We start from the raw sequence: 13,574 nt of genomic DNA on the forward strand, positions 1-13,574 counted from the left end.
CTTATCTAGATTTCGATTTTTTTTTTTCCAGTGATGTAGCGGTCAGTCACATTTCTGTACAGGAGAGAAAATGTCGTTTTTTGTCTCTAAATGAATCCATCTCTGTGTTTTTTGTCTTTTATCTTTCGCAGGTCTCGTAACACAGCTCCTGTGTGTCCTGACCTGCAGGCTCAGATTCTATCCTGCTATAAGGACAACAAGGACCAGACCTTGAAGTGTTCAGACTTGGCTAAAGAATACATGCAGTGCATCAATGCTGCAAAGAAGGTGAGATTTTTTTTATTTCCAAATTGGGAAGAAGCAGGATTAGGGATGTCTGAGCAGTGCGCCTTGGCTTAGATTGGTTTCTCACTCCAGCAAATTTTTCTGTGTTTTAGCTTCAAGTTTTTTTTTATTATCTATGATATGCTTTCACAATATCTTCCTTTTCCAATAAAAGCTAGAAATTGTGTGTATTTGACTCGATAAGTTTAAAAAAATGCAACAAGCATATTAGTGTTTCCTATCATATTTTAAAAAGCTGATAAATAAGCAGATTAGGGGGTTAATGTAGTGAACATTCAGCTGTGCACAACAAAAAATGCCTTCAAAAAAATAAGAAAAGAATATTGTGTTTTAAGTGAATAATTGCTTATTTTGAGCAAAATAATCTGCCAAGCAAGCAAATGAGACTTGGTAAGAGTTCTTAAAACAAGAACATAATATTCAAGTAGTAAGCATCCAAAAAAACTTAAATCAAGTATAAAAATAAATTTTTCTTTAACTTGTTAAGATTTTTTCTCTTATTTTAAGCAATGTATTCTCATTTATTAGTCATGATTGCTTAAAATTAAATAACCTCTAACCAATTATTGCTCAAAACAAGCATACAACAGGCTTAAAAACAAGGCAAATGTACTTGATACCAGTTCATTTAAAAGTTTAAAACTAGTCTGTTTTGCTTAGCTACAATTAAATTCATTATTTAGGTGTAGTGAATGTATGGGAAAAATACACTTGACAAAAACTTCAAAACGTTTTTTTTTTTATTAATATTTTAGCAGAAATGTCACAGAATTAAGCGCAATTACCGCCCCCTCCAAAAAGAAAAGCACAAAGCTGAGGGCTGCACAGGCCAAACACTGAAGAGATGGTGATGTAGCAGCATCGCTACGCTCTACCCCTTCTATTCATTTTAGCTAGCTGATTCGCCTACGTTATGAATGCTGGCATACCGTTCAGTTTGTGCCTACAGGTCGTTGCCCATACGAAGACGTTACTTGGATATACCCTAACGGAATATCTTCAGAAGAGCTCCAAATGACACAAAACTTATAGAACGTGATGTAATAACGTAAAATCAAGGGCCAAATGTATAAAAAACTGGCGTTCCCCTTTAAGAGCTTCTATTATAATAAGCATATGTATGATGTACAGTAGTTATGATGTATTGTAAACAGTGAATGGTCCACTGCTAAGGTTCAGAATCTCAAAGCTAAATCATAAATGACAATCTATCTTGAAACAAGTAAAAATGTACTCACAGTCTAAATGTTAACGCGACTCAGTCCGCGATGTGTGCTATTTTAAGAAAAAAGCTGCTCAGAATTAGTTTTATTATCTAGTTAGGATGAAAAAAATTAATTTTCTTAAATAAAGTCAAATAATCTTAACAATATTCAGTCTTACTAAGAAAATACATTGAAAAACAAGTGTAATAAGACCAAAATGCTGAATTCAAGTTTATTACACTTGTATAGATTTTTCTTTTTTGCAGTGTGTTTTTAACAATATTCCTGAGAAGGCAAGGACCGCATAGAACAATGATCGCTGTAAGAGTGTGTGGATGAGAAATGTCATTGATAACGGCTTGCAGACTGATTATCTGAGGCAAAAAATCTACAAAATCAAAGCTCCTCAGCAAACTTTATGCAGTTTTCCTCTAAAGGCCCCGAACATGACAACGTCCCAGAATGACAGGGCTGCTTTAAAACAAGTTCACCTTGTCACTAGAGAGCTAATTTTGGAAAAGTTGAGGGAAACACAAGAAAGCAGAGAGAGGAAAAACACAAACTAAAACCCAGACGGTGTTATTCAGTGTTTTTGATAAACTCTGAATATGATCTAAAGATCATTAGAATTGCTGTGAATATGTGAGCTGTGGGACTGAAGCAAATGTAATGATTGTTGCTGCAATAATATCTTCAGTTTCCTCATTTGAACTTTATAAAGGTATTAAATCAAATCACTTGCACTCTTTTTTTTGTGTGTGTGAACAGATAGGATTATATAAGACTGCCTGATGACGCTCCTTGCGATTTGATGCTTAGCCACATTTTACCTCATAGAAAGTTGATTCCTCATTCAGAGGCTGTTTCTGTCATTCTAAAGGACAGAAATATAAATTTTTCTAGCTACGGGTATATGTTTTTCTTTACTCCATTTGAAAGATGATTGAAAAAGTATTCAAACACCTTGAACATTTTGACATGTTTTCATTAAGTATTATCTATGGATTTTGTTTGACTTCCTTCTATGTTCAGCTCGCATGTTCAATACTTTGTATATATCGTTTTTATTGAAATTAAAAGTGGGGCGTAAATATCTGATTGTTCTTTTCATGATTTAAAATCACCAGAGAACAATTTTAACCCATTTAGGCCGGGAAAGCATTACCGCATTTCTACCATTCAAGCCGGGGGTGCTGTTGCGTCATTCTACCATTGACGCCGGGAGAGCATATAAGTCAAGCAAGAAGAAAGAAGTTTTTTTCAAGCAAACATGGAGGAGTTTGACAGAGAAGAGTCGTCGGAAGGCAGTGATTTTGAGGAGTGTGTCGGCTTTGATGACGGTATAGATGAAATGATGACTTTGAACGCGCTGAACCAATCGAACTACCACCGCAATGCACGGAGTGTTTTCAACCGCACACCTGGAGTGAAAATTGATTTGCCTGCAGACGCCACACCGCTGCAGGCATTTGAGCATATTTTTAATGAAGAACTTTGGATGCATCTAGTTACCGAGACGAATAGGTACAGTGACCAAACAAACCAAACTCCAACAAGAGCAAAGATGGCAAAGTGGTCACCCGTGACTGTGACGGAGATGAAGACATTTATTGGGCTGTGTATGTAAACCTCTCTTCAGGACGCAGTTCCCCCAAAATATGTCCCGGGACAGATTTGTGGCCATCTGGAGGTAAGTTGTATGCAATTTATAACACAGACATATGCATTATTATGCATAATAATACTGTTAATAAGTAATCATCAGATAGTTATTTATGTAATGTTTGTTCTTTATTTTGAAAACGTTTTATATTGCACATTCTCAATGAAGACATGATCACATATGGAAAAAATAAAAGGTTGAATTTTTTTTTTTTTGATTACTGCTTTTCACATTTTTTTTTTGGAAGAATTTCAAAGATAAACTAGAAAATTTCTAAAGAAATTTTGAGGGGGGCCACCTACTGCCCGTCTGGGTAACTGGGCCAATACGGCCCTGGCAAGTGACATTGGGGCTCCCCAGACCAACTGCTTACGCCTTTGAGGGCTGCTGAGGGAAGGAAAAAGGGCGAGGTCATGGGCAAAGAGAGCTGTGTGCGACTTGTGCTGAAATCTGGGAAATAGACGTGCACAGCATATGATGCACAAGGGTAATATGGGTTGTCCATATTGAACCGCAGTGGGTAAAGCGCAGTTGGCGGGCTCCGCCCGCCTGCTAGGAGCCCTTGCAGCGATGAAAAAAATCACCAATGGCGGGCTCCGCCCGCCTGCTAAGAGCCATTGCAGTGATAAAATCACCTTTGGCGGGCTCCGCCCGCATGCTAAGAGCCATTGCAGTGATGAAATTACAAATGGCTATGAGCAATATGCCAGAATGTATGAGTGTGTATAAAGAAGAGGCTTTTATTCTGTAGAGTCCCTGTAGTGTTATTTTGAAAGTCTATCATGGATGTGCATCAAAAGATGGGTCATGCCCAGCAGTGATATAGAATCCATTTTCAAATGTTAAATCACTGGTTTTCCATGTTATTAGGTGAATAGCTGCTGTATTACAGAGTAAATGGGAGACTTTTATTGTGAAATTTGCTCTGGGGTGTGTTTTGAAAAGGTCACTAGAGTGTAATAAAAACAACCTGGAAGAGTTTGGGTCATAATGTTGAGCCATTTGCATCAATTATTGCATTAGTATAATCTAGAGGCTTTTATTTTGTAGGGTTCCTGGAGTCTTATTTTGAAAGTCCAACACAGTTGTGTTTAGAGAAAATGTTAAGACCCAGCAATGATAGTTGATGACTTTCCAATCGTCAAATCACTCTTTTTTTCCATGTTATTAGGGCAGTAGATGAAGAGGAAATGGGAGGCTTTTATTTTGAAATTTGCCATAGGGTGTGTTTAAAACAGTTTCCTAGAGTCTATTCTCTAAAATGGGGTTGAGTTTGGGTCATAATGTTGAGCCATATAGGGCAATAAATATATGTAAAAAATATAGAGGCTTTTATTTTGTAGGGTCCCTGGAGTCTTATTTTGAAAGTCTATCAGTGTTGAGTGGCAAGGGAAGTGTCATGGACAGCAGTCATATAGTATCCATTTCCCAATGTTAAATCAGTGCTTTCACCCTCCATTAGATTAATATGTGCTGTTTAAAACAGCAGAGGTAAAATCTGTTTGAAGCACGGTTACCTTGACAACGCTTAACGAGCCTGTCTGTGACAGAGAGAAAAGCGCAGCACTATGGTTCCTTCGCTCTCAGGCTTTTTTGAATGGGAGGAACAGCTCCGAACAAACGACTGCTTAGCAAAAACCGTATGAGTTATTCAAAAAATTTCTTCACCGTGAGCATCAGCAATCCTTCGACTCCAACTATGCCAACTTTGGTGTATGTGTGTCATTCAGAACAATATTTATGACGAGTTAAAAACACATAATGTCATTCGTTTTTCTCCCCACTGCTGCTCCAAAACCAATGGAAAAATGCTCTGATTGTCATCGACTTTAGGATCGGTCTGGAGGGTTTTTAAGGAAAAGTATTAATCCTACTGTAATTCCGAAGACATTGTGTGAGTCCAGAGGTTTCAGCCTACAAACTGACCAAAAATGGTGACTGTAGCTCCAAATATGTGGCCGTGAGGCAAGAACAAAATGTTTTATCTTAAAAAAACGACAGCCTGCTTCACTGCAGCAGGCTGCTGCAGAAGTTAACTGTCAGCTAGCTTCCAGGTGCTTAGCCTCCGAACAAACGACTGCTGAGCAAAAACCGTAAAAGGTATTTGAAAAATTCTTTCAGTGAAAGCAACATCTATCCTTTGTCTCAGACTGGGGTAACTTTCATGTTTGTAGGTCTTTCACAACCCAAAACGAAGCACAAACAAAATGGCTGACCCCACCTGCTCCTCCCTTTGTTTTAACTGCAGCACGACAGTCTCACTCACCTTTAAGCTGCTAAAGCACCCCTCCGAACAAACGACTGCTGAGTAAAAACCGTAAAAGGTATCTGAAAAATTATTTTTATCTAAGCGACAGCTATATCTTGTCTTCAATTGGAGTAACTTTCATGGCTGTAGGTCATCTACAACCTGAATGGGAAGAGAAAGAATAAGAAAAAACGGGTCCTCAGTCCTTAGATTCTAACTGCTAGCAGCAGCAGCTCACTGTCCCCTAGCTTTAAGGTGCTTAGAACACCCTCCGAACAAACGACTGCTGAGCAAAAACCGTATGAGTTATTCAAAAAAAATTTTCACCGTGAGCGTCAGCCATCCTTCGACTCCAACTATGCCAACTTTGGTGTATGTGTGTCTTTCAGAACAATATTTATGACGATTTGAAAACACATAGTGTTGTTCGTTTTTCTCCCCTCTTCTGCTCCAAAACCAATGAAAAACGGCTCTGATTTTGATCGACTTTAGGTCGGTCTGGAGGGTTTTTAAGGAAAAGTATTAATCCTACCGTAATTCCGAAGACATTGTGTGGGTCCAGAGATTTCAGTCTACAAACTGACCAAAAATGGTGACTCTAGCTATAAATATGTGGCCGTGAGGGCGAGTTTAAAATGTTTTTTGGTCTTAAAAAAACGGCTGCCTCACACTCTAAATTTTCAGTTGCTCCACTCTAGAAGGCTGGATTTTGCTAAAACTTTGTGGCGCTTGAGGTCTGATTATACAAAAACCGTAGCAGTTATCAACATACCGTCTTCAGTTTTAAATAGACGAAGGATTTATCTACAAACTGAGCTTTAAACTGTTTTTCTACATGAATGTATGCCGACACAGTGAAGTGCTGTTTTTTATGCTTTTTTTTCCTCTCCCCATTCATTTCCTATGGGATTTTTTTTGCGACGTTTTCGCTAATAATTCGCGAACCTTCGGACTAATGAGAAAGTTTTATACAAGCACACATCACCCCATTGGTCCCGACGCGTGTGCCAACTTTGGGCCCGATCCGACGAATGGTGCGTGACTAGTTACGCGCCGAAGTTTTTGGTGGCGAGGAGAACTATAAGCTATAATAAAAACTAGAAAATTTCTAAAGAAATTTTGAGGGGGGCCACCTACTGCCCGTCTGGGTAACTGGGCCAATACGGCCCTGGCAAGTGACGTTGGGGCTCCCCAGACCAACTGCTTACGCCTTTGAGGGCTGCTGAGGGAAGGAAAGAGGGCTAGGTCATGGGCAAAGAGAGCTGTGTGCCACTTGTGCTGAAATCTGGGAAATAGACGTGCACAGCATATGATGCACAAGGGTAATATGGGTTGTCCATATTGAACCGCAGTGGGTAAAGCGCAGTTGGCGGGCTCTGCCCGCCTGCTAGGAGCCCTTGCAGCGATGAAAAAAATCACCAATGGCGGGCTCCGCCCGCCTGCTAAGAGCCATTGCAGTGATGAAATCACCATTGGCGGGCTTCGCCCGCCTTCTAAGAGCCATTGCAGTGATGAAATCACCAATGGCGGGCTCCGCCCGCATGCTCAGAGCCATTGCAGTGATGAAATTACAAATGGCTATGAGCAATATGCCAGAATGTATGAGTGTGTATAAGGAAGAGGCTTTTATTCTGTAGAGTCCCTGTAGTCTTATTTTGAAAGTCTATCATGGATGTGCATCAAAAGATGGGTCATGCCCAGCAGTGATATAGAATCCATTTCCAAATGTTAAATCACTGGTTTTCCATGTTATTAGGTGAATAGCTGCTGTATTACAGAGTAAATGGGAGACTTTTATTGTGAAATTTGCTCTGGGGTGTGTTTTGAAAAGGTCACTAGAGTCTAATAAAAACAACCTGGAAGAGTTTGGGTCATAATGTTGAGCCATTTGCATCAATTATTGCATTAGTATAATCTAGAGGCTTTTATTTTGTAGGGTCCCTGGAGTCTTATTTTGAAAGTCCAACAGAGTTGTGTTTAGAGAAAATGTTCAGACCCAGCAATGATAGTTGATGACTTTCCAATCGTTAAATCACTCTTTTTTCCATGTTATTAGGGCAGTAGATGAAGCGGAAATGGGAGGCTTTTATTTTGAAATTTGCCATAGGGTGTGTTTTAAACAGTCTCCTAGAGTCTATTCTCTAAAATGGGGTTGAGTTTGGGTCATAATGTTGAGCCATATAGGGCAATAAATATATGTAAAAAATATAGAGGCTTTTATTTTGTAGGGTCCCTGGAGTCTTATTTTGAAAGTCTATCAGTGTTGAGTGGCAAGGGAAGTGTCATGGACAGCAGTCATATAGTATCCATTTCCCAATGTTAAATCAGTGCTTTCACCCTCCATTAGATTAATATGTGCTGTTTAAAACAGCAGAGGTAAAATCTCTTTGAAGCACGGTTACCTTGACAACGCTTAACGAGCCTGTCAGTGACAGAGAGAAAAGCGCAGCACTATCGTTCCTTAGCTCTCAGGCTTTTTTGAATGGGAGGAACAGCTCCGAACAAACGACTGCTGAGCAAAAACCGTAAAAGGTATCTGAAAAATTATTTTTATCTAAGCTAAAGCTACATCTTGTCTTCAATTGGAGTAACTTTCATGGCTGTAGGTCATCTACAACCTGAATGGGAAGAGAAAGAATAAGAAAAAACGGGTCCTCAGTCCTTAGCTTCTAACTGAGTTAGCTGCAGCAACACACTCTCACTCACCTTTAAGCTGCTAAAGCCCCCCTCCGAACAAAGGACTGCTGAGTAAAAACCATAAATGATATCTGAAAAATTATTTTTATCTAAGCTACAGCTATATCTTTACTTCAATTAGAGTAACCTTCATGTCTGTAGGTCTTTCACAACCCAAAACGAAGCACAAACAAAATGGCTGATCCCACCAGCTCCTCCCTTTGTTTAAACTGCAGCACCACACTCTGTCACCTTTAAGCTGCTATAGCACCCCTCCGAACAAACGACTGCTGAGCAAAAACCGTAAAAGGTATTAGAAAAATTCTTTCAGTGAAAGAAACATCTATCCTTTGTCTCAGACTGGGGTAACCTTCATGTCTGTAGGTCTTTCACAACCCAAAACGAAGCACAAACAAAATGGCTGATCCCACCTGCTCCTCCCTTTGTTTAAACTGCAGCACCACACTCTGTCATCTTTAAGCTGCTATAGCACCCCTCCGAACAAACGACTGCTGAGTAAAAACCGTAAAAGGTATCTGAAAAATTATTTTTATCTAAGCTAAAGCTATATCTTGTCTTCAATTGGAGTAACTTTCATGGCTGTAGGTCATCTACAACCTGAATGGGAAGAGAAAGAATAAGAAAAACGGGTCCTCAGTCCTTAGCTTCTAACTGAGCTAGCTGCAGCAACACACTTTCACTCACCTTTAAGCTGCTAAAGCCCCCCTCCGAACAAATGACTGCTGAGTAAAAACCATAAATGATATCTGAAAAATTATTTTTATCTAAGCGACAGCTATATCTTGTCTTCAATTGGAGTAACTTTCATGGCTGTAGGTCATCTACAACCTGAATGGGAAGAGAAAGAAAAAGACAAAACGTTTTCTCACACCTGATCTTTTAATTGAGCTAGCTGCAGCAGGTCCCTCTCACCCAGCTTTCTGGTGCTTAAAATGTCCTCCGAACAAACGACTGCTGAGCAAAAACCGTATGAGTTATTCAAAAAATTCTTTCACCGTGAGCGTCAGCCATCCTTCGACTCCAACTATGCCAACTTTGGTGTATGTGTGTCTTTCAGAAAAATATTTATGACGAGTTGAAAACATATAATGTCATTCGTTTTTCTCCCCACTGCTGCTCCAAAACCAATGAAAAACGGCTCTGATTTTCATCGACTTTAGGTCGGTCTGGAGCGTTTTTAAGGAAAAGTATTAACCCTACCGTAATTCTGAAGACATTGTGTGAGTCCAGAGGTTTCAGCCTACAAACTGACCAAAAATGGTGACTCTAGCTATAAATATGTGGCCGTGAGGGCGATTTTAAAATGTTTTTTGGTCTTAAAAAAACGGCTGCCTCACACTCTAGCTTTTCAGTCTCTCCACTCTAGAAGGGTGGATTTTGCTAAAACTTTGTGGCGCTTGAGGTCTGATTATACAAAAACCGTAGCAGTTATCAACATACCGTCTTCAGTTTTAAATAGACGAAGGATTTATCTACAAACTGAGCTTTAAACTGTTTTTCTACATGAATGTATGCCGACACAGTGAGGTGCTGTTTTTTATGCTTTTTTTCCCTCTCCCCATTCATTTCCTATGGGATTTTTTTTGCGACGTTTTCGCTAATAATTCGCAAACCTTCGGACTAATGAGAAAGTTTTATACAAGCACGCATCGCACCATTGGTCCCTACGCGTGTGCCAACTTTGGGCCCGATCCGACGAATGGTGCGTGACTAGTTACACGCCGAAGTTTTTAGGGGACGAGGAGAACTATAAGCTATAATAATAATACGCGGAATAAATATGTGCAATAGTAATAGGTGGGCCATGCCTTCGGCATGTGGCCCCCCTAAATATATTTTGAGTTCTATCTGCTACAGAAGCTGAGATATCAATAATTAAGGCGTTGACACAGTTGCTGAATTTACAGAAAAACTTCAGGTTTTAGGGGTATTTTTTAAAATCGGCCATAGGTTTTTAAGGTGTTTTTTCCAGGCGTTTTAGGCCTAAATGGGTTAAACAATAACGTTACAGATCTGATTAAGAATTATATATTTTTAGCCCAGACATTAACTGAGCAAGTCAACCATGTAAACATAGCTTGGTTTGTAGCTCTGTTGGTAAGTTTAATGGCTCATCCTGTTGTACAGTAAACTGTTACATTTTACTATAGTATAACATGAACTTTCTCACTATAGCTCTTTAGATGGTGCCAATATGCTTAGAATGGGGTTTTCACCACAGACTGGATGAGAGAGTTGCAGCTAGCATGCAGATCAATGCAAGATCCCTAGAACAGGGTTTCCATGGGTCATTAAAAGTCATTATATTATTAGTTTTTTAAACGAAGGCCTTATGTGGCGTTAAAATTCATTAAATGTGATTATAGTGGTATTTAAAATGGTTTATTAAAGGAAAGAAAAAAAAAAAACGTCCATACAATCAATTTCATCTGATATATTCTGCATGTTTGCGCGGAAATGCTTCCGGTTGATCGTAAACCTGTTGCTGTGTGTTTGGAAAAAAAGCTTGAGGCGGAGAAAAAGCCAGAGGATGGGGAAAATGCAAATTTCAACAAAAGTGGCTGGAAAAAGAGGAATTCGGGACATGGCTGCAGCCTGTCGACTATAAAGATGAAGAAAGGATTTTTCCTTGTTTTATTTATATATAAATATATGTGAGAATCATGGGTGATTGTTGATGGCATTAAAATTGACATTAAAAGTAGGGATGCACGATGTAGCCGATAACCGATATCGATACCGATGTTAAAGCTGGACAAAAATAAGTAGTCATTGAAAATAGCAGTTTTGTTATCCATTTCTGACACTTTGAAAAATACTATACTTAAATATATTTTCATATGCTGATATCAAATAGATTTTTAAAAACGCTGTATCGATCTATTTTACTTTCAAAATCTCATGAAATTTCATCGTTCTCTTACAAACTCTCGTGATATTTTGCTAATTCTTGTGAGATTTTGTTAGTAAAATAGATCGATACCGCGTCAATATATCAACATATAAAAATATGGAAAAATTTTGTGAATTTTCGGGGGATTTCGTAGCATAGCGATGACATATAGCAATATTTCATTAGTAAAAGATATGAAGATATTGTGATATTTTAATGTATCAATATTTTTTCTTCTTTTTAAGTCTGTAAAAAGAAGTTTTCGAGGAAGAAGAAGAAGTAGTATTTTATTTTTTTAGACTTTAGAAACTCAGAAGCGGATCAAATATCGGGTTAAATATCCGTGGGGTGGCCTTCTCTGCTGAGAAAAAGATTCCCACACCATGATGCTACCACCACCATGGTTCAACACTGTAATAGTTTCTCCCATGTGCAGCATTCTAAGTAGAGACTCAATAGTTATTTTTTGTCTCATTTTTGAGAAAGCCTTCATGTTTTCTGTCCTAGACAAATTCCCAATAGTAAACTATATTTGCTTTAATTTTTTTATTTTGTTTGTTAGCTTATTTCATGCTTGTGTCCCAGGAATAAATCCTCAATTTACCCGTCCATTTAAACATCCTTTGTTTTCATTCTTTTAGTCTCCAGCTTATAAGCTATTTGTTTCCAGCATCAGAGGAAACCAAATACAATAATTTAGCTATCCATGCTCTTAGTAATAGCAGTTGAATCGCTGTCTGAACTGAAACTGCTGCTTTATTTTTTATCAGCAAAGAAGAATGAAGTTTCTGCCCAATTGCAGAGAATTCCAGTTCACAGAGAGCACAGAGAAAATAAGTGGAGAATGATGAGTAGAAGAGATGCTGAAAGACAGAGGATTGGTATCCTGCACTTCTAAGCTTTTTGTTGTAAAGGCATCGGAAGCTAGAGCTGCTTATCATGATAGATAACAAGAAGTGAAGAAAACAAAGACTTCTACACTTGATCAGTGTGAATGTGTGTGTTTGTTGTGTGAGAAGAGCTTGATTCATTACTGTATGCTTTACCCTGCAGAGCCACGACTTTGATGTTGATTGGCTCCGGAGGCGCGTCGCTAACTTTCACTTTGTCGATGGAAAACTTTTTAAACTTTTTTTCTATTATTAGTCTTTAAAAGCTTTTAGTTTTGCTCACATTGATAAAATTTTCTTGTGTCTAGAGGCAGTTTCTAGAGTAAGACATCCAAATATTAGGAAGTCATCCAATTATATTAATAAATTAAACAAAATCACCAAAACACAAAATAATAACCTTTCTAGAAACCTAATCTAATCTCTGCCTTTTTTGAATCTTTGTATGCCATGGTAAACAAATGTCTTGTAACATGTTACAGGATGAGAGAATCCGAAAGCCTGGTATGTATGTACGTATAATTGGCTAATGTTTAATGCAGCCCAGGCAGTTTTTTAAGTGTGCATATTGCTTTAAATAGTTCTGTGGTGTAAAGTTCAGATATATTCCAGAACTTTAAAAGCGATACTTTTTTTCCCATGAACAGGTATAGATTTACTGATTCACACACAAATTATGACAAGGGATTGAATTTGCATATTAGAACAGAATAGAATAGAATAAAAAAATCCTTTATTTTCCCACAATGGGGAAATTGTGGCGTTACAGCAGCAAAAAGATCATAGCAAAAGTCGTTACACAAATGTGGACGTTAAAAAAAGTGTGTCAAAATAACAGAAAAAGTGACAGAGTTAAGAAAATAAAAAAATTAAATACTCTACTGTACAGTGTTTTCCAATATAAATAAATAGTAGCAGCGTGGGAGAAAACTTGGATACAGTTAAAGCAGATGTCCATTTAGGAAAGTATACGTGTTCATGCAGTTCAGTGTAGATATTTTATATTGTAGCAGTTTTTCATCATGTGTCGTCTCAATAATGAATAAAAAATCTAAAGTTTCAAACTACTGGAAATGTTATGAATGAGGATGTTCTGTCGATCTAATCCTAATCCTAATCCTCCTCGGACATGTGCTGTGTCGATCCTCAGCTGCTGCTGCATTGATCACAAAAGTTTATTTCTATTAAAGTTGATGGGTACAAACTCACTTCTACTGGGCAGTAAGTGGTGCACTTGTGCTTAGCTGCTCTTGTCTGCACTGTTTGCTAACGTTAATGCTAATGTTGATGGTATTGCGTATTCAGCTCCACTATGGCTACTCATGAGCTCAATTTTTTGTGACTTTTCCTCTTAGAGTGGAATCCTTTTCTGTCAATGCTGGCATATATATATTTATATATATATATATATATATATACTAGGGATGGAACGGTTATGAAAACCGTCCGAACTGTCTCGGTTTGGTTCGCGTGTGTTGCGTTTGGTTCATGCTCTGCTCCTTTTTCTCATAGGGGAAGCGTTTACACTCCAGAGCAGAAGGTGGCGGTACAGCGACCAAAGCCAACCACCAGTAGTAAACAAGAAGAAGCGAAGCAGCGTAGCCGGGTGTAGCAGGAAAAAAATCAGTTGTTGTGGAGAATTGACTGGCGAGTGGGAAAGAACAGGAGTTGGAAGACGCGCCAGCAGCACTTT

General features: G+C 38.5%; 1 protein-coding gene across 2 annotated transcripts in view; it reads left to right on the forward strand.

Annotated features, from left to right (window-relative positions):
* The window catches only part of chchd6a (coiled-coil-helix-coiled-coil-helix domain containing 6a), a 131,504-nt gene that overhangs the window by 86,069 nt on the left and 31,861 nt on the right, over positions 1-13,574 (forward strand). For both annotated transcript variants that reach the window (XM_038294837.1, XM_038294838.1), the window contains one exon: positions 132-267. In XM_038294837.1, coding sequence (XP_038150765.1) covers positions 132-267 — 136 coding nt within the window. The remainder of the gene's footprint in view (positions 1-131; positions 268-13,574) is intronic.

Source organism: Cyprinodon tularosa, unplaced genomic scaffold (genome assembly GCF_016077235.1).
Source record: "Cyprinodon tularosa strain WSP-4 unplaced genomic scaffold, ASM1607723v1 ctg346, whole genome shotgun sequence".
NCBI lineage: Eukaryota > Metazoa > Chordata > Actinopteri > Cyprinodontiformes > Cyprinodontidae > Cyprinodon > Cyprinodon tularosa.